This window comes from Artemia sp. Qi Xiang Cuo, chromosome 19 (assembly GCF_049724085.1).
Source record: "Artemia sp. Qi Xiang Cuo chromosome 19, ASM4972408v1, whole genome shotgun sequence".
Taxonomy (NCBI): Eukaryota; Metazoa; Arthropoda; class Branchiopoda; order Anostraca; family Artemiidae; genus Artemia; species Artemia sp. Qi Xiang Cuo.
In genome coordinates, this window is record NC_142812.1 from 13,427,162 (window position 1) to 13,454,647 (window position 27,486).

The 27,486-nt window shown below is 34.6% G+C and overlaps 1 protein-coding gene and 1 long non-coding RNA gene across 2 annotated transcripts in view; one reads left to right on the forward strand and one right to left on the reverse strand.

Annotated features, from left to right (window-relative positions):
- LOC148940516 (uncharacterized) overlaps nt 1-18,915 on the forward strand; it is an 89,788-nt gene extending 70,873 nt beyond the window's left edge. Inside the window, exons 4-5 of the mRNA XM_089105558.1 lie at nt 3,538-3,796; nt 13,261-18,915. Of these exons, the coding sequence (XP_088961684.1) occupies nt 3,538-3,796; nt 13,261-13,808 (807 nt within the window). The 3' untranslated portion in view covers nt 13,809-18,915. The remainder of the gene's footprint in view (nt 1-3,537; nt 3,797-13,260) is intronic.
- LOC148940518 (uncharacterized) lies at nt 1,267-12,697 on the reverse strand. Its single transcript, XR_016143402.1, has 3 exons — nt 12,563-12,697; nt 10,872-11,000; nt 1,267-1,373 (listed from the first exon to the last, which is right to left on the reverse strand). It is a non-coding gene; the product is annotated as an uncharacterized LOC148940518 (long non-coding RNA).
- Nucleotides 18,916-27,486: the final 8,571 nt, after the last annotated feature.

Here is a 27,486-nt window from a genome sequence, read left to right on the forward strand (position 1 = left end):
AAGATCACGGAGTGATCAGGATGGGTCCTTGGCTTGCACAGAGCCTCTATTCAACCAACGGTCATAGGGTCTTCTTGCTGTCCAGTTATAAGCCCCCCTTGAGCAATTTGTGTAGACTTTAGAAGGGGTTATTAGTCCCTGGACTGGTGAGAACCTATTGCTTTTCTTGAGGGCCATAAAAATTACAGTGATTATAACTTTATGGCAATCTGGAGATAGAACGTTACGACGTTGATAGACATCTATCGGATCGATATTTTGACTGATGAATTCAGACGTTCTAAATTGGAAGGGGTTTGAGTGTCAAAAAGGCATCTCCCAGAAATAAGAAGGACGGAATTAGACGATATAGAACGATAGACGATATTAGAACGATCTTAGAACGATATTAGACGATATTTATTCATCCAAGTAAGAAGGTATGGTACCTAGGAAGGGAGAGACAGTTTATGATGAATAAGAAAGCTTCTAAGCTGGGCTGAGAATATAGGGAAAACATTAATAATAGAATTATAATTGTATGACGTTATAATATAATATTATACTATAATATTTATAGTTATAATATAATTATAACTCTATGACGAAAAATTTTCAGGCCATTTTTAAAAAAAATTTTGTATTTATTTAAATCTGACTTTTGTTACTTTCGCCTCTACAAAATTATTAATTACCTTGTCTTAACTGATTGCTTCTAATTCTTTAGTTCGGTTTACTTACTTTTTGCTTATAATTAAATTTAAAGTTGCTTAAATTCGGTCTACTTACTTTTATTTTCAAGGAATGGTAATGAATATATTGGGAAAATGAAAGTTTCGGATTCAATTTTCTTATACCTATTGCCAACTGCACCCTCTGCTTTATTTTAATAAGAATAAAATCACAAAATTATTTGAACCGTTAGATTATTTATTTGAAATTTTTTGCCCCTAAAATTTCTGTGCCCGGGGCAAGCGCCCCTTGCCCCTTTTTTTTTTTTTTTTTTTAATCCCACCTCCTCTCCTCTCGGTGACATAATAATCTTTTTCACATAATTTCAAAACTTTAATGTCACCTACACTAATTTAAAAACGACATTTATTTTTAAAAATTTTATCCAAAAAAAATTGATGAAACCACACTCTGCTACTATAAATATTTAACATGATCAAAATTTTTAAAAAGGATTATTAGCCTTCATTATCCTTTTCTGTATTTTTATCCTATATTTTCTTTTTTTCCCCTTCCATTTTTCCAATTTTCCCCTTTTTCCCTTTTACCCCTCAACTTCATTTTACACTTATTAAAAAATAAATTCAACAAAATTACAAACTTCAACCAAACTACAACCACCAGAAAACTTCTCTTCCTCTATTTTCTCCTCCTTTATATCCCTGAAATAAAAAAAAACTAAATTAACCTAATATAACATTTTCATCATCCTAACTATATACTCCCTTTTTCAAAACAGGAAAAAAAAAATTTCCCATATATACCAACTAAAAATGAATTAAAGCAATCAAATACAACAGGTTACTCTCCGGGGCATGCTACAACACAAATAAAAACAAAACAAAATACAACGCACGTCCCGCTTGTAGGATGCTCCCCCTCCTTAGGAGAATCCTTTAGCGGTGGCTCAACTACAATCCAAATATTATATTACCCCTTCAAGCTTCCATAAAAAAAAAAAAATGAAAATAAAACAATTTAAACCATTCTTCCCTTACAAAAACCTCAACAAACAATAAAACATAACTTAAACACCACAATACTTATTTAGAAAGAAGGGTTAAAAAATTCTAACAAATTACCCATAAACTTTAAATTTCCAAATAAAATTCATACTATACTTGATTGCATAAAAAAAAAAAAAAACTATTTACCAAACTCTCTATCCACTCCTCATCAATTCTTTCATTACAATTTCTATTCTTTCTCAAAAGCTCTACTTTCCCCCTAACTACTCCTTTCAATCTCTCTAACTCAACTCTCTTTTTCTTTTTCCTCATCTTCCAAATATGGGTACATGCACATATCACAATTAATAACATTCCTTTCTGCCTCTTTTCCTCACCTTTTCTTTCAAAATCCAAGTTCAAAATTATTTTTTTACTATTTAAACTCACCATCTCTATATTCTCACCCCTAAAAACATCAAAAATAAAACTAAAAACTTCTTTATTAAAAATACATTCTATAAATTCATGCTGTAAACCATCAACCACCATTTCATGGCACAGGTTGCACTCCTTTATTTCGCCCTTCTTGAAACGGCTTATTCTACCCCGGTAAGGTAATATGGTGTGTATCAGTATAAACATCACCTCTCTTCCACTGGTGTCACACGGAACTTTATTTATATTTTTGAAAGCCGTATCAAAATTCATGAAAGGTTCCTTTTCTTTAACATGGTACGAAAAATTGTCCTCTCGGGTCCATATGTAATCATCTATGACCATTTTTCTTTCTATCTGACTCAATCCGTCCTGAAACAGTCCTTTTGATCTCAATTCTCTTAAAGTTTCCGCTGTTTCCTTTAACTGATTTGGGACCTCTTCCACTAGCGTCACAACTTGTTCCTCAACTACTTCGTTCAAGACTGGTAGTAGCCAATCTCTCTCCAAACATCCAATTTCATCGTCCCTTTGGAGCATCTCAATCGCATGTCTCCTAACAAGTGATTGGCATAAATTCCTATAATTTAATACTCTTATTTCTCCTTTTAATCTGGGTAAGAACAGCATTTTCATACTCAGCTTTTCAACTTTTCCTCTTCACAATAACCTTCAAATAATTTTTGATGTCCTCTTAGCACTCCCTTCTTCTAGTACGAAGGCTGGTACGAAATTGAACAGTAGTGGTAGACAATATGTGTTTGCATATGTCGCTCTGAAAAACAAAGAAAACTATTCAATATCATTTGCCGTCGCCAGCATCCCTTCAATTTTCTGTATTTTTTCTTCCAATAATTTATATTATATTAATATCATAATTATATTAATTGTGCCTTTTCCCCTTAAAACCGTCTCTGATGGTGAACTTTACTAAATGTAATAGTGACAAGTGATATTTTCTGTTACTGAAATCAGTGGGGGTGAGGCTTGAAAAAAAAGGAGGAAAAAACAACCAAAAATTGTTTTATTTGATAACTAATTGACAGTTTTTTTTATTTAGATAAAGAAAAGTACTAAATCATAGTTATTTAATAATGAAGTAAAAATAACCAAAAACTTTTTTAGGTAGGTAATAAAAAGTCCTACTGCTTTCATAAAATGGAAAAACAACAAAAACATTAAAATTTTAATATAGCCTAAGGATTTGATAAGGAAATCGATTTCTTAAGCTTGAATTTCAAGACGGGAATGAGGGGGGTGTCCTATGGCAGTTTAAAGGAGATATATTTTATGGCTGTCGATCTGTTTTACTTTACTGTTTTATATTATAATTCTTATAGAGCTGGGTCTTTTGAGACGGATATAGTGAGATCATTTCCTTTAGTTACATGTTTGCGGATTATAATAAAGAATATTATCTATTTCGTTGCTTCCTTTTCAGAGACCACCGTTAGATGCCTCTCCTAGTCTGCCACGAATTCAGCAACCATTTGTGCCACACACTGGAACAACAACGGTTATACAATCCCCCTCGTCCACTGCTGCTGGTAGATCTGCTTCTTCTTCTACAGACCAACAGCAAGTAGTCAGAGTAACTGTTATGACACCACAAGGACTGATGACCATGTTTCAGTGTCCATATTGTACAAAAAGATTTCGGAGGCGGGACCATCTACGTCAACATATCCGCACTCACACTGGTAATGTTAACAGGGTTGCCAGGAAAATTAGTCTAATATTGTGTTATGTCAAAGTAGTATAATTCACTTTTATCTTTGAATCCGTATAGAAATGGGAGATATATTGCAGAAAAATGGACATCCACAGGAGGGGGCCGAGACATGCTCCACCTGGCCAAAAATCCAGAAAATATGTGAAATACTGTAATATATTTAAAAACAGTGCAATGGTGACACTTATCTGTAAAGAAAAAATTCAAACATTTGTCCTCTCGGAAGTTTTATTTTGCAGGCTTTCCCCCCTCCCTCTGATCAAAATAATTCCTGTGAGCATGCATAGTAGAAAAGAAAACTGTAATCCTGGTAAAGTGCGCTCGTAGTCTCATACTTGTCTTGATATGTTTGAGTAGATGCATTTGGATAGCGATTTTTTATACAAAACAGAAGAAAAAAAGAAATACAAGAAAAAGCAAGAGTAAAAACTATCCATATTTCTATTTTGTTAATGAAAGCCAATCACTAGGATTTTTTGTTCGTGTCTCTTAGGAGTACATAGCTCCTAGGATCTCAGCTTGTCTGATTCTTCAGCTGAGCGAGGTCCCATCGCTCTAGGTATTTGGGAGCTACTACTGGGAAGACTACGTCTTCATTCCCTCTCAGGAAGTTCCTGCATTTTCAACATCTTTCATTATGACCTCTTTTTGGCCCATTCTAGAAAGTTCTGCTTTTTGTTTGGCTTCAGCCGGCTTGCTGAATTGCTTGATTTTTGGCAACCTAATATCCTCTGTCAGTAAATTGTGACCTCTTCTTTTCCGAGCTTCAATCTTTACTCCCTCTCGGAGAGTTCCCTCTTTTTGTCTTATTCTAGTATGTTCTGCTTTTTGTTCGACTTCAGTCAGCTTGCCGAAAGGCTTGATTTTTGGCAGCCTAATATCCTCCTAGTTGTGACATATTTGTTTACTTTTTCTTTAATTATGATCCTGGATATTGGAATCTAGCGGCGGCTTATTTCTAAATTGCCTTCTAAATGCACTTTAAATTACTGACAATTATCGCACTGTTTGCTATGTTAATTCCTACAAGAACGCCTTGATACAAACACAATCAATAGACGGCCAATCACAAACAGCGGATTGTCTGGTTCCGGCAATTGGCTCATGACTGAAAAATGGGACGGCATAATTTCTACGGCTAATGCTGATGAAATGGCCACTACTTTTCTAGAAAAACTTCTCGGCAAGTACCATTTCTATTTTCCTGAAAAAAGTTAACAAACGTTTTTCAGCTGATCGTCCATACGTTACAAAAGAAATGAAAGCACTAAGCAGGAAAATAAGACAACTTTTCAGGAAAAAAAAAAAACATAAAAAAGCTACTACCCTGAAGAATAAAATCAGAGGAATGACCAGCCAGGCAGCGGCGTTTTACTACCAAAAGGAAATATCTCATTTATTGGATTCTAAGCCTGGACAGTGGTACAAAAGGATAAAGCAGATGACAGGTAAAGTGCAGACTGGACTGGATTTTGGCCAAGATGAGCCGGACAAAGAAACTACAGATCGCCTAAACACTCACCTGGCAGCGATTGTTTTGTCACTTCCACCACTAAACTCGGAGAATTCCCCGGATCCATCTCCAGATCTTATGGATTTCCAAATCATCACAGAATCCCAAGTTCACCTCAAATTGATGAAACCAAAGAAGACCAGTATTGCACCATTCAATATTCCTGTTGACCTCATTAAGGCTTTTTCTGTATTTTTAGTGCTCCGTTAACTTTAATATTCAACAAGATTACAATGTCAGGCCAGTATCCGCAAAATTGGAAAAATAGATTATAACCCCTCTCCCCCAAAAAGGAGCCCCCTGTGATTTTACTGGGGTGCGGCCTATTGCGATGACATCGATTGTTAGCAAAATCTATGAAAGTTTCATCGCTGGGTAGCTGAAAACTTTGATTCTGCATAATTGACCCTCAACAATTCAGTAATATTCCCAAAAGTTTGGCAAGCCATTACTTAGTTAGTTTGCTTGATAAGATTTTCAAGAATCTAGATCAGGGGTCTCCAAACTTTTCAGCCTCAGGGCCATACTGATTACTCCAGTAAGTTCCAAGGGCCAAAACCATATTGTCATTGTTGCCGATGGTAAAAAGTGAAATAGTTCACTGATGGAAAAAAAAGTCCGAAAAAGTACGCAAGTTTAAAAAAGGCTGCAAATCAGACTTAAGTCCGCAAAACGGCAACACTGCATATTATTAATTGTCCTTTCATTATCTGTAATTTCTAGATTAGTCGTAGAGTACGAGCCATGAGGAGTAACGTGACATGACATCTGGTGGACACAAGCGGAAACTCACTTCTAGATGGTAGTAATTGGAATATATAAGAAGGCTAGTGGCGCAACCACAAGTCGGTTCCTATGACACAGTTGTGAAATAAAATAGTGTGTACCTCCTTACAACGTGTTTGTGCGTGTTTAAGTTTAAGACATCTTTGTAACAGTATTTTGATTTGAATTGTTGCTTTTGTGCATGATTTATTAGTATGGAAAAGAAGCGAAAAATTGATAGTGAATGCAGAAAATTCAAAGATCAGTGGAACATTCAGTATTTCGTAATTGAGTCCAGTAACAAGGCGCTATGTTTGATTTGCAATGAAAGCATAGCCGTTCTCAAGGAATATAACATTAAACGTCATTATGAAACAAAACATTTTCAAAATTACTCAAAGTATACAGGAAGTTTGCGGACAGAAAAATTCGAAGCTATGAAGCACGGATTGAAAACGCAGCAATTTTCATTTACAAAACTCAAAACTGAACAAGAGGCTGCAACTCGTGCAAGCTTTCGTGTGGCTCTTGAAATTGCGAAACGTGGAAAACCATTCACCGATGGAGAAATGATCAAAGAATGCATAATTGCAGTAGCCGAAGAAATGTGCCCTGATAGGGTAAATTTATTAAAAACTGTCAGTATGTCAGCAAACACTGTGGCTCGAAGGGTAGAAAACATCGCTGAAAATATATTCTCTCAACTGTTCGACAAAAATGGACATGTCGAGTGGTTTTCTTTGGTCTTGGATGAGTCAACGGATGTGTCGGATACTGCTCAGGTATTGATTTATATTCGAGGAGTAGATAAAAGCTATGAAGTGCATGAAGAACTTCTTGATATGTATAGTATTCATGGCACAACTACCGGTACAGATATTTTCAAAGGAGTTGAAATGGCCATTAATAAAAAGACCCTTCGATGGAAAAACTTGAAATGTATTACAACTGATGGAGGCAAAAACATGAGCGGGAAAGATAAAGGAGTGGTCGCTCTTGTGTCAAAGGCTGTAGAAAATGACGGTGGTTCAAAACCATTTGTCTTACATTGTATCATTCATCAACAGCCTTTGTGCGGAAAATGTTTGGATATGTCTGAAGTTCTGAAACCAGTCATATCAACTGTTAATTTTATCAGATCTTTTGGGCCGAATCACCGACAATTCCGACAATTCATTGAGGAGATTGGAGAAAATGACTTACCTTATCATATTGCCGTACGTTGGCTTAGTTGTGGGAAAGTCCTTCAGCGCTTTTTTGAACTTCGAGCAGTGATCGAAATTTTTTTGAATGAAAAGCATCGCCCTCTTACTGAATTACAAAACAACACATGGCTGTGGAAGTTAGCATTCTATGTTGATTCGACGAAACATGTTTTCGAACTGAATTTGAGATTGCAAGGAGAAAACCAGCATCTTCCTGATTTATACACTAATATCAAATCATTCCGGAAGAAATTGATACTGTTTCAATCGCAACTACAAAGTAAATGTTTTTCACATTTTAAAACATGTGAAATATTCAGCCACACCACTGAGACTTGAGTTTCCTATCGATTTTTCAATCGAAACTTTGAGTGCTTTGAAAATAAATTTTGATACTCGTTTCTCGGAGTTTGATACCATTGCAAATCAAATTAAGATTTTTCAGAATCCTTTTGATACTGACATTGAAACCCTAGCCCCAGAACTTCAAATGGAAATGATTGATCTACAGTGCAGTGATGTAATTAAGAATAAATATCAAAACTCATCTTTGTTGGAATTTTATTTGAGTCTTCCCCTGACACAATTTGATAATTTGCATAAATTTACTCGTGGGCTGTTTTCTGTTTTTGGTACTACTTATTTGTGTGAGAAGACCTTCTCCAAAATGAAGTACACAAAAAATGTTTACAGATCTAAATTAACTGATGAGCATCTTAAATCTCTGTTAATAATTGGTACAAGTAAAATTAGTCCACAACTATAAACTATTGTCAGTGGAAAATCTCAATTACATAAATCTAATTAGTATTTCATATGTCATTATGCTTGTGTTTTTATTTAAAATGTATAAAATGTTAGTTGGATTCATTTCAATAATTTGTTATTTATTATATACTGAACTTAAATTTTCTGCATATTATACATGTCTTTACTCAACAATTCTTTGTTTCTTTATCCAACTTATCACAAAAACAATAACAATAAGCCTACAACAATGTTATGAGTAGTTAGCTCATGATCATATCAATGTAGATGTCATTAATAATTATTCAACATAAAATTAGAATACTTCAGTAAACTAAATTTAATTTGCTATAAAAAATATGTTCTCTAAAAGGAGTTTTCAAGTATGCTAGCTCTCCGCGGGCCGGACATAATCTGTCCGCGGGCCGGATTTGGCCCTCGGGCCGTAGTTTGGAGACCCCTGCTAGATGAACTGGAACGCTGGGTCAACGATTTGATTTGATCTGCCATAGAACCCTTGTCCGCAAGCTATTGACAAATTTTGATGCTGATGCATATTTAATAAGAATAGTTGTAACTTTCCTTTCGGGTAGAATTAAAAAAAAAAACTAAGTATAAATCAGCCTATTCTGATCCGCAGCCAATCTACTGTGGAGTTCCCCAGGGAACAATTTTAGGCCCTCTACTTTTTTGGTTATTGTTAATGAGTTGGCAAATGATGAGTCGGATCGCTTTAAGTTCGCTGAGGATCTATTCGTACCGGAGCTCCGTGAAAAGAGTGTTTCAAGTGAGGCAGACAGAACATCACGCCATGGCGAGTTTATCACGCCAAGCTGGGGAGGGCAAAATGATTGTCAATCGTGAAAAATCGCTCGTATTAACTTTTTCTTTTCTGAGAGACAGTTAATCCCTTGCTTTTGCAGAATGTTTCAGGCATCATGGATATCAAACTCTTGGGAATACATCTCACACATGACCTGAAGTGGGAAAAACAGACACAGGTGATGATCAAACGGGCAGATCTGGGTATCCTTCTTTAAAACTCCTTGCTCGTCATGGTGCCCCCCTCCCTATTGCGTAATTTTCTTACATTTGTCAGACCGCTGGTAGAATATGCTTGTCCCGTTTGACATTACGGCCTGATTTAAGACTAGAAGGACCGCCTGGAAAGGATCCAATACCGAGCTCTTATGTTAGTGTCTAAATCTCCCAAAGTCCCTTATTGCTCCCTTTTAAAACAATTTTCACTTACAACTCTTTTGACACGCCGTGAGGGATTGTGTTTTAAATTTGGTGTCGGTGTTTTGGAAAATACGTGGCTTCGTGAAATCCTCCCCCTTCAGCATCTCCTTTGTGCCAAAGGCTCCCGCGATATGTAGCTCAACCGGTACCAGCACGGCATAGAATAGAATTTATTTGCGCTAAAAGCCCATAGGCCATGGCAAAAAATATAAACAAAGAACCATTTTAAAGAAATTGCACATAACCTAACATAATCCTAGAGGAATCTACTTCTATGATTCATCGCGAGACGAAGGAATCGTGCCAACCTTCTCATACCCATAAAACACTCATCCGCACACACATTCACCAACCACTCAAAATCATAATCCCCCCTACCAAATACTTCCAGTATCCAATCACTCAGTTCCTCACAATAACACATCAAGTGATACACACTCTCATCTAAACCTCCACACATAGGACAAAAATATGGACCGGCCTTTAACCTTTCCTTCTCGACAAATTTTCCTCTTTGGCTCAGTGGCAAACTAACAGCCCTCATTTCAATTAATAACTTTATTTTATTTTTATTCGAACCCATCTTAAAAAATAAAACTTCACCCCAAATCTCCTTTGACCAACAATAAAGACGCAGTGAATTCGAAATTGAACGCTGGGCCTGCCATGCCTGTATTTCTTCCTATCCCCCTTCTTAACTTCCTATCACTCTGTGATGAATCCTCCAGTCCGCCATCCTTTGTATTATCCAGTGATTCAAGGTAAGCGGGCCAGGTATCAGCACCCAGTATTTGCTCTGTAGTAGCAGGATTAATAGATCCTCGTACTAGTTTCCATAATTTTTTTTGTTCCTTTGTTACAAAATTTGTCTCAATTTCTAAGTTCCTGACTTTATTTTGTTCCCTCTTCTTACTACGAAGTGTCTGTTTGTATTTCCTCCGCTTCGCTCGATATACCAGGAGAGCAGATTCCTCGTTATTCTTTTTCAGCTTTCTTAGAGCCTCCACCACTTCCATTTTTTTTTTCTGCACAATCATCATCAAAAAATCCCTTCTTATTATTTTTTGTTATTCCTCTATTTGCTACATTATAAGTCTCTAAACTCTCTATTATCTGGAATAATTGTCCCGAGCCTTTATCCATTCGTCCTTCTCTGTGATTCTTTGGGTTTCCTCCAAATTCCTGTCCACTACACTCTCTCCTAGCCATTTAACCACCTTATCCTCCCCTATAATATCCACCTCAATATTTTTCATAATGAAATTAGATCTAATACTAACATAAATATTCCCTTCATTCCTATTTATAGCCCTATCAACCCATATATCTGCTACAATAGGGTGATGGTCAGACCCCACGGCTCCCAGAACACCAAAATCCCCACAAAACTACCTAAGCCTTACATCAACTAAAATATAATCAATAACACTGGACTATCAACCCCAAAACAAGTAATATCCCCCTTTCTTTATCTTGTGTCAACCTCCCGTTTAAAATTACCAATTTCTCAATTCTACAAAAATATAAAAGTTTAGATCCCCAATTGTTTTTCCTCCGCGACCGGTCCTTACTTGTCCATTTTCCGTAAATCTTCCAATCTCCTTGCATATTCTCATCATTCATACCATTATCTTCTTCTTCAGCCTGCAAAGGATCAATCCACTTCTCCAAAATCTCACTTGTGTATGCATTGAAGTCACCTAAAAATATACACTTGTAATCTTTATACAGCCTCTTATACTTAAACGCCTCTGAATACAAAATATCCCACGTATCCTCATGCGAACTATAACTACTTAATTCTGGAGGGATATACACCGCACATATCATAAACTTAACAATTCCTATAATAATCCTCAACCAAATCACATTCTCTGATTGCGATTTTAACATATCACATGTACTAAATATATTGTTCCTAATCAACAGTGTAATACCACCATAAATTCGATTATTCTTACTTCTCTTTCTGGAAACATGGAAACTTTTAAAACCTTTTATAAATACTGGAACATTCTGCCTTGTCTCAACAAAGCTGATAGCATCATAATCGTCTAGCCTAAACAAATCATTCATTTTATCATCATTATGACCTTGGATATTCCACTGGAACAACTTAATCTACGTGTTACTTTACCCATGGGCCAGCTCCCGCTATTGACTATTTTTAGCGTTGAAATTACCCTCAAAATGTCCACCAGAGAAACTTCGATCAAAGAAACACCGTTCAAGATCAGGGTCCCAGTCTCCAAACTGCATCCCACGACGGCCACTCGTCCGTCCCCTGACATCATAACCCACACGAATACCAACCCTCCCTTTATCTCCCCCACTATTCTGTCGAATATATGCTGCACTAGGTTGATAATCCTGGTCATTTGGGCTCACCACCATCTCACTGCTTCTTTTCATCGTGGATTTAGGTGTGATAGTAGAATCAGATTCCTGGGATGATATTGATTCATTTGTTTCTTTGTCCACTATGCTAACAGCACTTCTAATCTTCTCTGAATTCATTGACTCACGGACTATAACTTCCTCACTCTTTTTTATTTCTTTCACTTTGTCGTTTATCTTATTGTACACAAATAAACGATTTCCAAGAAAAGGTTTTACACCCCTCAACTTAACCTTTGACTGACCTTCTTCTTTAACATTTATCATAACCGGTATAAGCTTCCCTTGGGCTAGCCGTTCGCTAGCTGAATAATCGGGAGCTACAGTAAGGTCATATCTTAGAAAATTCTGAAATGATTTCAGGATCGCGAATTTAAGATCTATAGATGAGAATCTGATCACAATAGGTCGGACGTTTTTTGTGATGGTAACCGAAATGCATCAATATTATCGTGTTCAGTTATACTTAAATGGGGTACCACCGGGGTAAATCATGTAATAAGATCTACTTTTAGATATCTTCCTCTTACAATCGGAGAAAAATTATAAAGGATTACATTGCACCTTTTCTGCTCTTTTTCTATTCTTTCCATTCTTTCTATGCTAGACTCTAGTTCTCTGCTAGTGTTCTCGATTCGTTTTGTATTAATGTCTACTGCAGAACTTACTTCACTAATTTGACTAGAAAGACTTGTAGCCAGGCTTTGGAAATCTTTCAGTAAATTATCAACTTTAACAGCCATGGGATTAAGAGATTTTAACTTTTCTTCCACACTTTCCAATTTCGCTAATATTAATTGAGTTGCCTCTAATTGATCGTTCATAATTCTATTTTAGCTTGCCTGCTAAAATTGCAAAGACCTACCTTAGAATGTGCCAGCCATATGCTCCGGCACTAGAGTTATCAAGTGATGGTATGAAGTGAGCAATCCCTCGTAATTAAATCAGCTGGATTTTTTCACGAAAAGTTACTTGCGTAATATAACACAGTACCAAAGATAATCCGAAAAACTTGTTCTTTATCGTTCAGAGACTAAACTCAGACTAATGAAACTCAGACAAATCAGACATATGCGGTACGTAGATTTGAATCTGTGATATTTCAAATCAATGTATAATTTTGTATGACGATGGTTATGGCTGTGATTTTCATATTTTTCATATGTTTAGTGCCTTATTATGACGAGAACTGCCGTTGATTGGTATGACTATGTAAGGCGTTTGAAAATAAAATCGTTTTATTATTATTATTAAGGGCTGCTTTTTAATGCATTAACAGCTTGCCTGCTGCACGTAGCTATGGAGAGCGGTGCCTTATTTCATATGTGGAAAATAAAGATTAATCAGTCAGATATAATGGGGGAGATTTCTATATTACGTCAGATTGTTCCTTGGAGGAACAATATAGTTTTTTCGTTTTGTTATTTTTTGTAAGGGGAGTGGGCGGGTTCAATTTTTTTTAATTATTTTTTTTACAAAGTGTGTTTAATCATGTTCACTAATTTGTTGTTATCTTCAGCTTGTAGAAATGAAAAAAACTTCTAAGTTAGTGTCATTTTCTAGGAGAGAAACCTTTCGCGTGTGATGTCTGTGGACGACGTTTTTCTCAATCTCAGCAAGTTCGTATCCATATGCGAGTTCACATGGACACGTCCGCACCATCTGGAAAGGGACGAACAAAAAGTGGATCATATGAAGTTCCTTCTCAGCGATCACGTCAAGAAAGTGAGTCAGATCGAACTTCTCGTGAGGTTCGATCACCAGGCATTTTCCCAAGATACTCCCCAATTCCTGGGTCATCTGGTGAAAGAGCTATAGATTTAAGTTCTCCTTTAAAAACTGAAGAAGAAACGGAAAAAGTCGTACGAAAACGTCTTAAGTTCCTCTCTGAATCTGAAAAACCAATGTACCAAAAGGACCCAAGAAGAGAATTTCAAACTGTTGATGCTTACGGTGAAAATTGTCGTGATATTTATTTGAGAGAGCCATCTAATTTTCAGCAAAATGAAGATGGCGCTCCTGATTCCAGAAATGAAGATTGGGAATATGGAGAATCTGCTGGTACTGCCGAACGTTGTATAAGTCAGAACAGTGAGATAAGCGAGACATGACTGAGGAGTACCGTGGCCTAGCCCTTTGCCTTACCGTGACTTACCATTTTGCTTCTGCCTATATAGAGAAAGAGAGGTTTGCTAATATTATATGCTTCAGGCTGGTACAATGTATAATTTGAAGAAAAAATTTTCCTCCAAAAAGAGTATACAACTTATAGCCAGGGACTATCTGTATAATACGACTGTAGGCTTACGAGAAAAAGAAGGAAAAAAGCTAAGTACGAAATTCAATGCTGTATATCAGCCTCGTTGCGCGTACTAAAGTCTTAAAAAAATGTCATAGGCGTACACCGGCCCCACCCTTGAGTTAGGGTTTGATTTAGGGTTTTAAACTTATAATATAAGTTAGATGATACAAATATAGCCATTACTTTGAAAATCTGGCCTGCTAGTTTTGAAAATTTTCCTTTCCTCCTTGCCCTCCTTTCTCGCTAAACCTATATAGAGTCTTCCATCTAGACTTGTTTCCCTTACATCTATATCGTCCCTCCTCCAAAAAAAAGAAAGAAGAAAAATGGAGAAAGTTAGTTTTGGCAGTTATCCCCTATATACCGACCGAAATGAGCTAACTTCTATCCCTTGTCACCTTTTTCACAATAAAAGTCAGGTTAACCACCTTTCTTGAAAAAAGTATGTACCGCAAAGCTTCAGAGGCCGTTAAAAGTCCTTTGGCCCTAATATAACTGGACATCTTGCATTCCTCCTATATAAAAGTAGGAAGGGCATTACTAATCCCAATCAGATTATTTAATTATGAGAGTATAAGTAAAAGTGACATAATTGATTCGTGGGAATTCGGCAAGCTAAATTGAGAACATTTAGGTTGCTTTTTATGCTGTAAATTTAGTCCCTCTCCCTTCAGTTATATGAATTTATATGAACTTTTTCATTTAGCAAAGTTCGGACAATCCCTGAAATGCTTTTTCTCTTCTTCTGAGTATGATTATGATATACGAGTATGCGGTATGATTTGCAACCTGTTCACCAGTCAGTAAGTGACTAAAAATGATATTAATTGAATAAAAGGGTGATACTACTTGTTAGTTTTGAACATTTTTTGTGTCTTCAAAATTTGCAAGCTCACTAAGAGTTTTGCCCTTTTGACAGTCCCCCTCCCTAAAATAAAGTCTTGCTACAAAAAAGGGAACAAAATCTAAAGTTTTTAAAATCGCCACAAAAAGAAGTTTTTCTAAAAAAGCATAATTTCTTAAATATACTCTCTGTATCAAGAACGATTTTTCCCAAATTTTGGACATATGTGTAACCCTTTCTATAATTTTCGTACCGCTGAATCACAATGTGAAAAAATTAGTAGTATTTTAATAAAAATAAATATATATTAATTTTTCATATGTACACGCAACAATAGTGAAAGAAAAATACAATTATTCTCAATAACACCCAAATGAAATTATATCAGGAATTGAGTTTATTTGAATCAATGAGAAGAATAAAAATATTTGTGTTAAAATGAAAGATAGTTATTTAGTTTTCTGGCTCCTAATGTTAATCTGTGACGTGAGTTCACGTCCAATTACCTGTTCCTTGCACATTGTAGGTTCCTATTCATACCAAATTCTTATCGCACCAACGGGGGAGGGGCACGCTTATCATTTTCTGAAAAACACTGGCATAGAAATGTCTTTTTGTGGATTTTGACAAGTGGCAGAAATTAAGCAAAAATTATAATGATTTATATAGAAATCATAGGGTACCTTTTAACTGGTTTTTGGTTAATGCAGCAAGAGTTATACAGCGATATCAAGCCTACAGTCTAATCATATAGTTAGTCCAATCCAATTATAACTTAGTCACTGATTGTCCTATGGACATAACTGCGCTTTCTATTGAAATTAGAATGGATTGTACCTGCCAAATTAAGGCTTTATCGTGTGATAGGTTTTGGGGTCGCTTTATAGTATATAGTTCTAAAGCAGTCTTAATGCAAGCAGTATTATTGCTTATAGTTCTGAAAGAAATAGAAGTGGAGGGGGAGGAGGATGGAGGGGGTGTATCTGATTTAGCCCCAACCAGGTTGAATCACGTCGATAGTAATACTTCGACTTTAAGTTATGATGGTCACCGACTGAGTGTAAAGTTGGAATAGTTTTCCATTGTTCTGTTACTGTCAGAGTAGTGGCATTATAGCACGAATGCTATCCCATGATCCAATTCACCTCTCTAAGCTCCACCCATTTCATTAGAGTGATTCATTTATTATTATATGTGATTTACATTTGTGTAGTGATTCACCGATTTTCCTTATGTCTTTCATATCTACCATCTCGAAAAGCAACTTTTTTGTGAAGTTATTTTTTTTTGGTTTGATGAATATTTTGTGTAAAAATAGAATAGTTCCGTAAACAAAATAACTTTGGTGATAGATTTTATTTCATACAAATATAAACAACACAAATAATTAAATAAAGCCAGCAGGGAGCTAAGCTCGAAAGGAAGGCTAACAGTTATTACAATGAGTTCAAGTACACCAAAAATAAAGACAACAATTTAGCTATTATTCCTAGCCAAGATTCAGCTCGTGATTTGGTTCCTGTGAGGGCTGCTGAAAAATAATATACCAAAAACTTGCATAGGAAACATAAACATTAAAATTAAATTTATTTTTCTCGCCTTTCTTAGCCGAGTGGTTAGATCGCTAGACTTGAAATTCTTTGTCCGTGAAAACAGGGCTTCGAGTTCTGGTGTAACTGGCTATTTAGTTTGGAACGGGGTTCAGTGGCGATACTCTGTGTACTCAGCCAGAGTTGACCCAGCTTTAATTAGGTACCTGAAGAAATATGGGGAAGGTAAACAGGAATTTTGTGCGAAAGCACAGGATGGCTGGCCTCTAATCCCCCATTGCACTTCCTGGCTGAAGGGCCATGAAAAGGACATAAGCACTGCCGGTAGGGACTGTACAATGCCGTATTCTTTACTTTCTTTTATTAATATTTTTTCTAAACGCAGTCTGTTGAAAAGCGATTTTTTTTTTCAATATGTTGCAGCAAGTAAACTTCAGATGAACTATTGAGCAATAATATTGAATGTTCAAGGACTGCTTAGTTATAACTGTGGATAGTTGATTGAAAGTGCCTTTAAATTGAACTGGTTTGAACCACTGCCACGGTAGATATAGTCGGTAAATGTATGTGATATGGACTGTGATGTTTCAGTTAACGTTAAGGTTGTGGTATTGATGTTTATTCGAAATTTAGTTTGGGATTGCATCGTAAATTCTGTGCAGAAAGCATTTTTTTTTTTGTGTGTGAATCATTTTATCGTTATGTTGAATAGTATAACGTTATAAACGTTTTTGTTATATATGTATGCACGTTATATATCGTTATCGTTATAAAGTTTATCGTATATTGTTATATTTAGCGTTACTCTTAAATCGTCTAGTAATATGTGTTCAATAGTTAAACACGGAGGACCAGAGGGATTACATTATATGGCTAAAAAAAAACTTTTCAATCCTTTGATTGGTTTAAAGTTCATATGTGCTCGCCAGTCAGGTTTTAGAAGGCGGGGCTTATATAATTTTGTCGAATAATATGGATGGATTAAATTCACAACCTAAAATGCGTTTCACAAATAAAATAGTTGGCTTAAAAGCATATGTCACTAAAGCCAAATTAATTAAATTGAATCTTACTCTTTAATATGGTATTATAGGGAATTGATGTCGTTGGTTTTCTGTGGCTTGAGCAAAATGGGCTTTTTGGTTCAAATATTCATTTTTTGTGGGGAGCAAATCAATCAGACTAACACTTCGTATATCCCTGCTTTGTGATAGATCATCGCTAATGTTTAGCATTCAATCAAGTTCAATTTCAAGTTTTGCGATTTTTCACAAAAATATTTCGAAGTGGCGATATTTCTGCGAGGGGATGGGGAAAATAGTCGATAAATGTAAAATTTGCCTTGATTGATTTTTTTTCTGAGTGTTTCAGTTGCCTAATTGAGAATATTCTTTCTTTGTCTCAAATTTTGACAAGCTCAGTAAATAATAAGACGATAGCATTTTTGTCGTTCTCCCGTTTCTATTATTTTTATATTATTTCTCTTTAATTTATTCAATTTTATTTATTTTACTTTTTATTCTATTTCTCGTTATCTTATTTTTCTGTTTATTGTATTTTTCTCTTTAGGTTATTTATCTCTCTATATCTCTTTATTTATTTTTTTCATGATGAAACACAGTAAATTTGGTGGATGAAGTGTCAATTTTGAAACTTTTTTTTTGTCTGTGTCCTGTTTGAATAGTTTTGTTTAATTATTTAGGCTGGAGAATTTGTATAGTTCAAAATTTTTAAGCATTCCTTATTGTGGTTGTTGTTCTGTGTGTTTTTCCATTGATTATCCAAAACTATAAGAAATGAATGTACGCTTCCAAACCTCGTCGAATGAAATCGAATGTATAATAGAAAGCTTTCTTAGTAAAATTCTAGTTTATGATATTTTTGCTACCTTTGCAGTCTTGGCTATTTGCCAATTCTTATTTTGGCTGTTTGCCAATAGTTATTTTGGCTGTTGGCTATTTGCTATCAAGGCAAGAAGTTAAGCTCGGTCAGTGAAACTCTCAGGAATGCACCCAGAACATTAATGATCTCGTGGGAGAGTATTTTGAAGCACCTACCTCCAAAAAGAATATACCTTATATAGTCTTTATCTTATTAAAGTAAAACGTTGCACTCATCCTTAAAACTCCTCTGTTTTAAGAAGGCAAAAGAAAAGCGCTTTGAGCCTCATGCCTTGTTGGCTCGATCCCAATTTATAAGGTATTAAAAATACGTAAATTTATTTCTTAAATTTAGGGCTAACGCTTAATACAGCTTAAAACTTAGACTAAAATAGCCTATATTGCCTTTCCAAAACTAAAGCCAATCAAAGAGAGATTGAATCCTCGAAATGAAGGTAAAAGGTTCTTAATCCAAACTTGATAGGTAATATCTTCTAAGGATATATTTTACACCTTCATTCCTGAAAGTTTCATTCACCTAACTACTACATTCCAAGATGACTAGAAGCCCTTGAGCTAAAATTTATCGTTTTATTTTTTCCTCTTGTAAATCTTTTTTTTGTACTGATAGTCAGAACTGTAGTAAGGATTTTTTGGGGGGGGGAGGGGGAGTGCACAAAAAGCTTCAAAACGCGTAAAAAATTTATTTGTATGCATTTTTAAGTGTCGGACAAAAATTTCGGGAGGAGGGGGTGGGGTACAAATCTCCCTGGATACGCCCCTGCTGACAATAGATAATTCCAACTAATAAGACTTTTGAATTCCATTTGTCCTATTGACTATATTGCAGATACCCACTGTTAATCAGTTTTTATAAATCCTTCTTTTCCTTTTTTCTATAGTTCTTCTTTCTGTCACTTGTTGCCCAAATTTAAGTTCAAAACACCAAATAATAATGAAAAATTAGATGGGGGGGGGAATTATAAAAAGAGAACAAGTTTTGGAAACAAAAAAAGATCCTTAGGAAAAAAAATTGGGGGATATACATCACGTACGTAGCGATGTATAACTTGGGTGGTGGGATGTAGGCAGTAATATAAAAAAAATTCAGGAGACAAAAAGCTCTTTGAGAAAAAAAATGACGGATATATATCAGGATATTCTATACCTTCGGGAATACCTTTTTGGGTATTCTTTGGGTATACCAATACCTTATGGGTATTTTGTAATGATAAAGAAAAACAGATTTTATTTGATAGTTTCAACAAGGAGGGCCCAGAAATTCAAAGAAATTTGAATTCCGAATTTGGGACTCTAGGCCACTCCTGGGCGTGTTCCTGAGATATTATTAGGAACAGACTTTCATCAACTCTCTTGATTGCCTTATTTTGAAGATGGAGTTGGGAATTGGGGTGTAGGACATTTGATTGAAAGATATGGAATTAATTTGTTTTTACTGTAATAAAGTGGATGATTCAAGTAGTAGACCATTTCTAGATCATTCTAGATCATTTCTAGAAAACATTTCTAGATCATGATAGATCATTTCTAGATCAGGTCTGTTTGAGGGGATAAAGAAGCTCTAATAAAACATTCCTTCTTTAAAGGATTCAAAGAACTTGTTTTTGAGTGGCATTTACCTACATGAACTTAAATAAGCATAAAGAAGCATGTTAGATGGTAAAAGAGGTAAAGATTCTTCAGAGTCATTGACGGTACGTAGAGCGTTGACATTCGTCGACGTTTCCGGTGCTAAGGTTTCTTAAACATGTTCAGGTAACGAGCCTATCGCCCAACCTAGCGGCAGCTGGACCAAACCCCAGGGTCCATACCTCCAAGTAGAGATCAATTCAATGTACTACCACAGGATAGGAGAAAAGTAGATGGTAGATGGGAAAAAAGATTCTTCATATGCGAGAAGGAGTAATGAAGACAATCATGATTTTCAGGGTATCAATTGGTATATATCTCATACTTGGACACGGGGAGTGGAGACAGTCTCCTGAGGTTGATCTGAAGGATCTTGTCCCTCCCCATAAACAAAAAACATGAAAAAGGGCAGACTGAAAACGCATGAGTTAGACCCCCCTCCTCCTGAGTCTCCTGAGGTTGATCTGAAGGATCTTGTCCCTCCCCATAAACAAAAAACATGAAAAAGGGCAGACTGAAAACGCATGAGTTAGACCCCCCTCCTCCAAGTAAAGTGCTTTGATCCCCTGTCCAGGAAAAAATTTACTGATATTCAAAGTGAAATGGTTAAATAACAAGACGCTATAATGATTAACAATAGGTTGATTAGACAAATAGAGAATTGAGGTATTTCAACTTTATTTCTGTCTCATAAATCTATTAAAATAGAGCAGGAAAGAAAATACTTTGTTGAGCTTTTTGAAAAGCTAATTCGAAGGGCTTCAGGTAAACATCAACGCAAAACTATGATTATAGTCATAGATAAAGTACTTATTATTAGGAGCTTTATTATTCCTGTTAAAAAAAAACTTGCATTTTGCAATCTTTTGCTTTTTTCAAATTTATTAATTGATTATTTATTACAACGAATATTACTTATATAGTTATCAGCAATTATTTATCAATGAATGTTCTTCATAAATTAGTTATATATATTTCATTTACAGTTTTGAATTGTAATCTATAAAAAAAATATTAATCTTAAATTCTCCCTTCCTCGCTTCTCAATAAAATATGCCTTTGTCCTTCACTAGAGTGGAAATTATGATTAGCACTCTAATGCTAAATCTTCTTGTAAATTGTACCTTGAGGGGTATTTATAATATTATGGACTATTTAGGGGTTGTTTGGGGTAAGATTACTATGGGGCATAAAGGGTATTTTTATCTTTCTTTGTTCAGACTTTCAAAACAGAAAGAGACAAATGAGTAAAGAAGGGGGGGGGTTAATATACACATAGATCTATTCTTACATATACGCAGGAGTGTGTTCTTTTTTGTGGCACGTTGCCAACTTTTTTTTAGAGTATTTATGTTTCTTAAATTTGTTCTTAGTCTTACAAAAATTTCAACTTATTTTAAGGTCTTTAACTTCATGAATGTTTCCTTCTAATTTGAAAATGAATGTTGGGAATGCAATACTATAACAATTATTCATTTATCGTAAATAACTTTCGTGAACTAGCCTTCTTTAGATGACCTCTTTATTCTGTCATTTAAGGTTCATTGGAAACATGGTAATGACGAATTGGTTACTGGTAATTTGAAACTGACGATTGTTCCGGAGCTCGGTACATAAATATGTATTTACAACGGCGGAAAATATAACAATATTTCCTTGTTTATAACACAAACTTTTTGTTTTGATAGTACGTTCGACCTTGTTATTTTTAATATTTCTTAGCCTTGTTGTACCTTGTATTGTTACTGAAAATTTGACAGTTTATTGCATGTCAATTTTAGAAATTCTACGGTACACATTCGGGAGAGTAATATATAATGTTTATTATATATTATATTTAAAAAATAATATATAATGTCTTTTCAAATATCTGATTGTAGAAAATTCTCTTCTTTTTCCTTGTTCAGACATTCAAAGAAAAGAAAAGGTCAGAATGGGGGACGGTGAGTAAGGTGGTGGATGGTTGGCAGGCTTCTTAAAATGCAAACCTAGATCTATACCTGTATACACACATCAGCTTGTATTTTTGTTTTACCGCATCGCCATCTTTTTTGGAAGTCCGAATTTGTCTTACTAATCTATTTTGCGAATTGTTACTCTGCTGATTTGGAAGTCGATGTGGCATCCACATTTTTAAAGGTCTATAACGATTGCGGGGGGGGGGGGGTATTTCGTATTCAATATTTCAGAAAGTGGCGTTGGATAGCGTTGGATATTCAGTTGAGTGAATGAATTTTCATTTGTTGGGGAAGGGGTAGCAAATTTACTGTTTTAACATTAACTTTTGTTTCTGTAGCACTTCTTAGATTATTGTTATTTCTTCGTTTGTATACCTCTTTAATATTCACTGGAGGCATGACAGTCTATTACTAAAAGATTAACTGTTATTAATCGATAAACTGTCATATGAATTAGTATTATTTAAAGAACTTGATGCATGGTATGCAGTTGGGATAGTATATATTTTATTGGGATACTAATTTGGTAAAGGTATTTTTCTGTGTAATGTTTGAGTTTTTATTTTATGTACCTTTATTTCATTGCATTGAAGGGAAAGGCTTTAAGAATGTTAACATTGTACCTTTATTCTTGCTTTTATAGTTTGACGTAACAAGTTTGTATTCTTTATGGTAGTTGCGAATCTTTAAAACTTTTTAATTAAGTTTATTTCAAAGAGGCGTGTCACAAAAAATAGATGTGTAAAGACTTTTTTTCGTTCATTTTACTGGCTGAAAATTTTACACAGCAGAACCAATAAACGGGTTGGGCTTTGTAAGGCGGGGCTACTTTTAGTAGTAAAAGTATTTAATAAAAAAAAAATCAAAGTCAACTGGTAGCACAGCAAAAGCGTTGCTTGCGGGGTGTGCTACTAACAAAAATTGGTAATAACGAATATATGGTATAAGGAGTTGGAGGGTGAAACTATGTACCGAGAAATAAAACATGAGTAAAAAACACTCAGTAAAACTGCATAATATCATGATCCTGAAGTAACAATATTGATTACCATATTGATTAATTTCACTAGTTGAATTATAATTTGAAAAGTCTAATATTAATTTCGTAACAGTTGTACTGGCCAAGACCACTTCATCATCTAAATTAATTTTACCATTTGAATTATAGTGTGAACAATATATTGTTTTTCATGGCAATTAATGGCTGAGACCATTTTACCATCTGCATTAATCACACCAAAAAGGAATTGACTTTTTATTTGTCAAGCTGTGAATATTTACCCCCCAAGAATTTAATTTTCATATTTGTAGATTTCCATAAGTAATAAAGTTCAATTTAGGCATGAAAGGTCAATCATTAATTGAAATTCTGTTTCAGTATACTGCAATAGTCCATCGCAATAGAAGAAAAAGAAATTACCTGCATTTGAAAATCCAGATAAAAAAGTAGCCTCCAGTAGTGTCCTTTATATGAGATGTATAATTAAAGATGGCCCAATCTTAAGTTATACAATTTCAATGAGGAGGCTAAATTTTTAATATTTCGATAAAATATACTCTTTCCTGGGGTAGTTATGTTTATGGTCCCTCCTTGTATATTTAATTTTATGAATCCACTTGTTTTCCCTTTTTTCTTTTCTTCCTGATATTGCTGCAGGGCCTACAGGTCCAGGCCTTTTCCCCTCTACCTGGTGTATGAAGTTATGGTGTTACTAAGGAAACATTTTTAACCATAAGACCTATGAAGGGTATACTATAATAGCAAAAAGAGAAGTACTATTCAATGCTTTCTACACATATTTAACACTAATATAATTATTTTACCAGCCTCCCCTTTATAGGGCCAGATATACGAACCCTCCTTATCTTGGTAGTCAAAACATATACCCTAGGAAGCACTAAGTTTCGAGTCCTTAGTTATAATTCAAATTTGATTTTAGCCCCACCCAGATGTTGAATGCTTGTATGATTATATGTATATATTGTATGAGATGTTGAATGATTTCTCATTGAAAACTCTCCAATTCTTTAAATTTGTCTAATGGTTTGTTCTTGAAAGTATTGAAGTCGAAAAATCTATAGATATTAAAATCCACCAAAAATGGTTTTTGGGTCATCTCGAGAGGGGGATTTTCTTTTTCTTCTTGTGTGGTATTAATTCATAAAGTATTGACTCAAATGCTCTATTTCGAACAAAGATAAATAACAATATATGTATATGTGAATAATCGGTTCAGCAGTATTTGGCAACACCGTCGTCAATTCAAGAAAATATGGGGGAGAGGGTATAATTGAAAACATAAGAAATACTTATTTTTCAAAATCATAAGATATAGAGTAATTACCCGTCCCCCAATTTATGACCCTGTTTGTTATTCATTTATCCTACTGCAAGAATACTTTTTTGAAAGAAAAGGTGCTTGTAGATGACGTTGAGAGCATCGAAAAACAGAAACAAATAAGAGAGATGTCCGAAATAACAATTTAACTGCAAACCTTGTACCTTGGGACAAGAGTTACATTTCCCCAACATCGATTGGTCAGCCCCCCTCCCTCCTCTAAAAAAAATGACTTGAAAAATACTTTGTGTTTGAAAATGTTGTAAAATTCAAAAATAAATTCGGAAAGTAAAATTACATCAGTTTAATTTTCATATTGATTCTTTTAATCGCGAAACTAGTGTATAGGATTAGCGAAGCGTATAGCGTACAGGAAGCTAGCTTATTTTTGCTATGAAATTTGATGGGGATATAGTTTATATAAAAACTATACTATTTTGTTTAAAAGGATAAATCGGTGAATTTTTTGCTAAGATTTTTGCAGGATTTAAAAGAACGAAAGTGGGATTTTTCGTTCTTCAAGATCATCTCGAGAGGGATGATACGCCCTTCTGCTTGTGTGATATTGATTCACAAGATATTAAATCATATTGTTCAGTCATGAAACTTTTTTTGTTTGTTTTTGGTTCCCTAGTTTAGTGATTTTGGGACTTTCGGATTTCAAGGACCTAGTTAGTCCCAATTGTTAGGATTTATGGTACTGACCTCTTGATCCATATTTAATCATCCGTGTTTTTTCTCAGACAAATCACTATAATTCCTAAAATGACCCTTTACGTACCATTTGTCAAAGTGGAGAGAAATAATACAATGTAGAGAAATATATGACATGTTTAGTAAGTAATATATATGTATACATGTTATAATATTATCATATAATATATATATATATATATATATATATATATATATATATATATATATATATATATATATATATATATTTATTATATGATAATATTGATATATGATATATATATAGGTAATTTCCATATATATATATATATATATATATATATATGTAGGAAATTACCTTTGAAAAATCAGTTTTCAGTGGTTTGCAGTACTTTTTTTTCAATGTCAAGATATGCTCTATAAACTATGCATCTCCAAATCTTTTGACAGGGAAAACGTTTTGATTTTGGATGGATGATATATCTGTGTTTTTTTTTATGTCTTAAATTGCTTTCTTTTTAGTATAAATTTTCTGCTTTTTTAATTGACTGTGAATATTAACAAAGTAAAAATTAGTATGGAATTTCGTGACCTTGTTTCGATAGATTCTTTAACTTATTTTTCTTATTTATTAATTGCTTCTTTTTTTACTGTAGTATGTACATGTTTATATTTTAATGTTTTGTTTTTCTTAATTTTACACGCAATAATTTTGAATGTTTACTCCGGTGGTGTGACTTTTCGATTTTATTTTTTTATTTTTTTTAGGAAATCTAAAATTTAATTGGGTTAAAAGGAAACAAAATCAAGGGAAATTTTAAACAGAGAATTGCGAAGATAATAAGGACTAAATATATCAAAGACTATATAATTTATATAAGCGAAGAGTCGAAAGATCATGATTAAAAGTAGGTATGTTGATTACTTCGTCGATCTTATTCTATCGAATGATAGAGTAACTTGAAAACGGATAAGAATAATGACAGAAGAGGTAGTGAATAAAGAAGAAGACACAAAAGTATGATAGGTAGCTTCGCCTAATAGACGAAGCCGTTTCCTATCGAGTAAACAAAATTTGCTTTTTATTTATTTTTTCAATTGTTCTTGATCCTGAGTACGGCTTCCTTCTTTCCTAGCAAAGGTATCAATATCAAGGACAGAAATTTGGTCATTGTGGGTATCAGTAACATAAATTTCCACGTATAATGAAGTAATTGCTTTAAAAATCTTATGCAAGGGCGGCGCAGATCTTACCCGCCTATAGGGAAGAGGAAACAAACACAATCTCAATCCATGAAGTTAATTAATTAATTAATTTGTTTTTAACCCGCTTCCATTATAATAAAGTGGAGTAACAGAAGAAAATAAAAAGAAAAATACATATGAAATAATATTAGATATTAAAAAATAAAATGCAAATCAAAATAATTGCTCAAGAGGATGAAGAAGAACATAACTGCAGGCAAGCCTCTGCTTTTAACTTGGCACAAGGCCGTACCCAGAATTTTTTCCGGAGGGGGTTTTACTCAATTTTTTTTTTTGGGGGGGGGATACACAAAAAAAAACTAAAAAAAAGCACAAAAAATTTGTTTATGTCCATTTTGTTCGTTTTGACGAGTCAGACAAACATTTCGGGGGGGGGGGCATCTAACTTATCATAAGATACCAATATATCAGTACCGCCAAATATTTGGTTAACCTTTCGGTTCCTATACCAATGAGGCAGTTATAAAAACCTGCAGTAGAGGAAATACAACTCTTTAATATCCAGCATCTCACTAATATTAAACAATGGGCGCAAACCCGACAGAAAAACAATAGAATAGTCCCAATGTTTAATATTCTTATATATTTATGGTTTAATAATCGCGTTGGGCCCACCCTGGGGGAGGGGGCTCTAGCTGCCCTTTCTGGGCACGTACCTAATGGGTCTAAAATCATGCTTTTTGTCCTACTTTTGCGTTATCTTAAGTTACTTGAACAGGACGAGGAAAGACTGTTTTCCTCATGAAAAAACAAAAGCATCGCTAGTTCTCCTTTCGGTAATTTATGTATAAGCTTCCTAAGGTGTAGAATCCTTATGACACCAATTAAGAGGGGGCTTTATACAGCTTAGAACACGTTTTTTCCAGTGTGTCTGAACTTATCATCCACCTAAGCTTTTCCATTTTCCTTACTAGTAATTTTCCTAAAATTAAAACCTGATCCATGCATATTGTATATAAGTCATCTAAAGTGCATAATCCTCCTAACCCTTATTACAGCAATTAAGATGGGGTGCGTTTTTCCAGTCGTCTGAATGTATCGTTCATGTCAGCTTGTCCTTTATTGTTATTAGTAATTTTCCTGAAAGCGTAATTGTGTGCCTGCCAAAAAGTTCAATTTATTCTTTAGTTTTTTTCCTTTGAAAGTTTGATTTGGATTTATCAGCCTAGATTGTTTTAAGTTGTTTCCCGTTCTTATGTTTGCTGAATGTGGGTTTGTCGGCCTAGAATGTTTAGCTTTTTTCTGTTCCTATGTTTGCTTGTAACTGAATGATCTCCTATGATAAAACCTGTTACGGTAGAATTAGAAAAGTAATAAGACCAGTA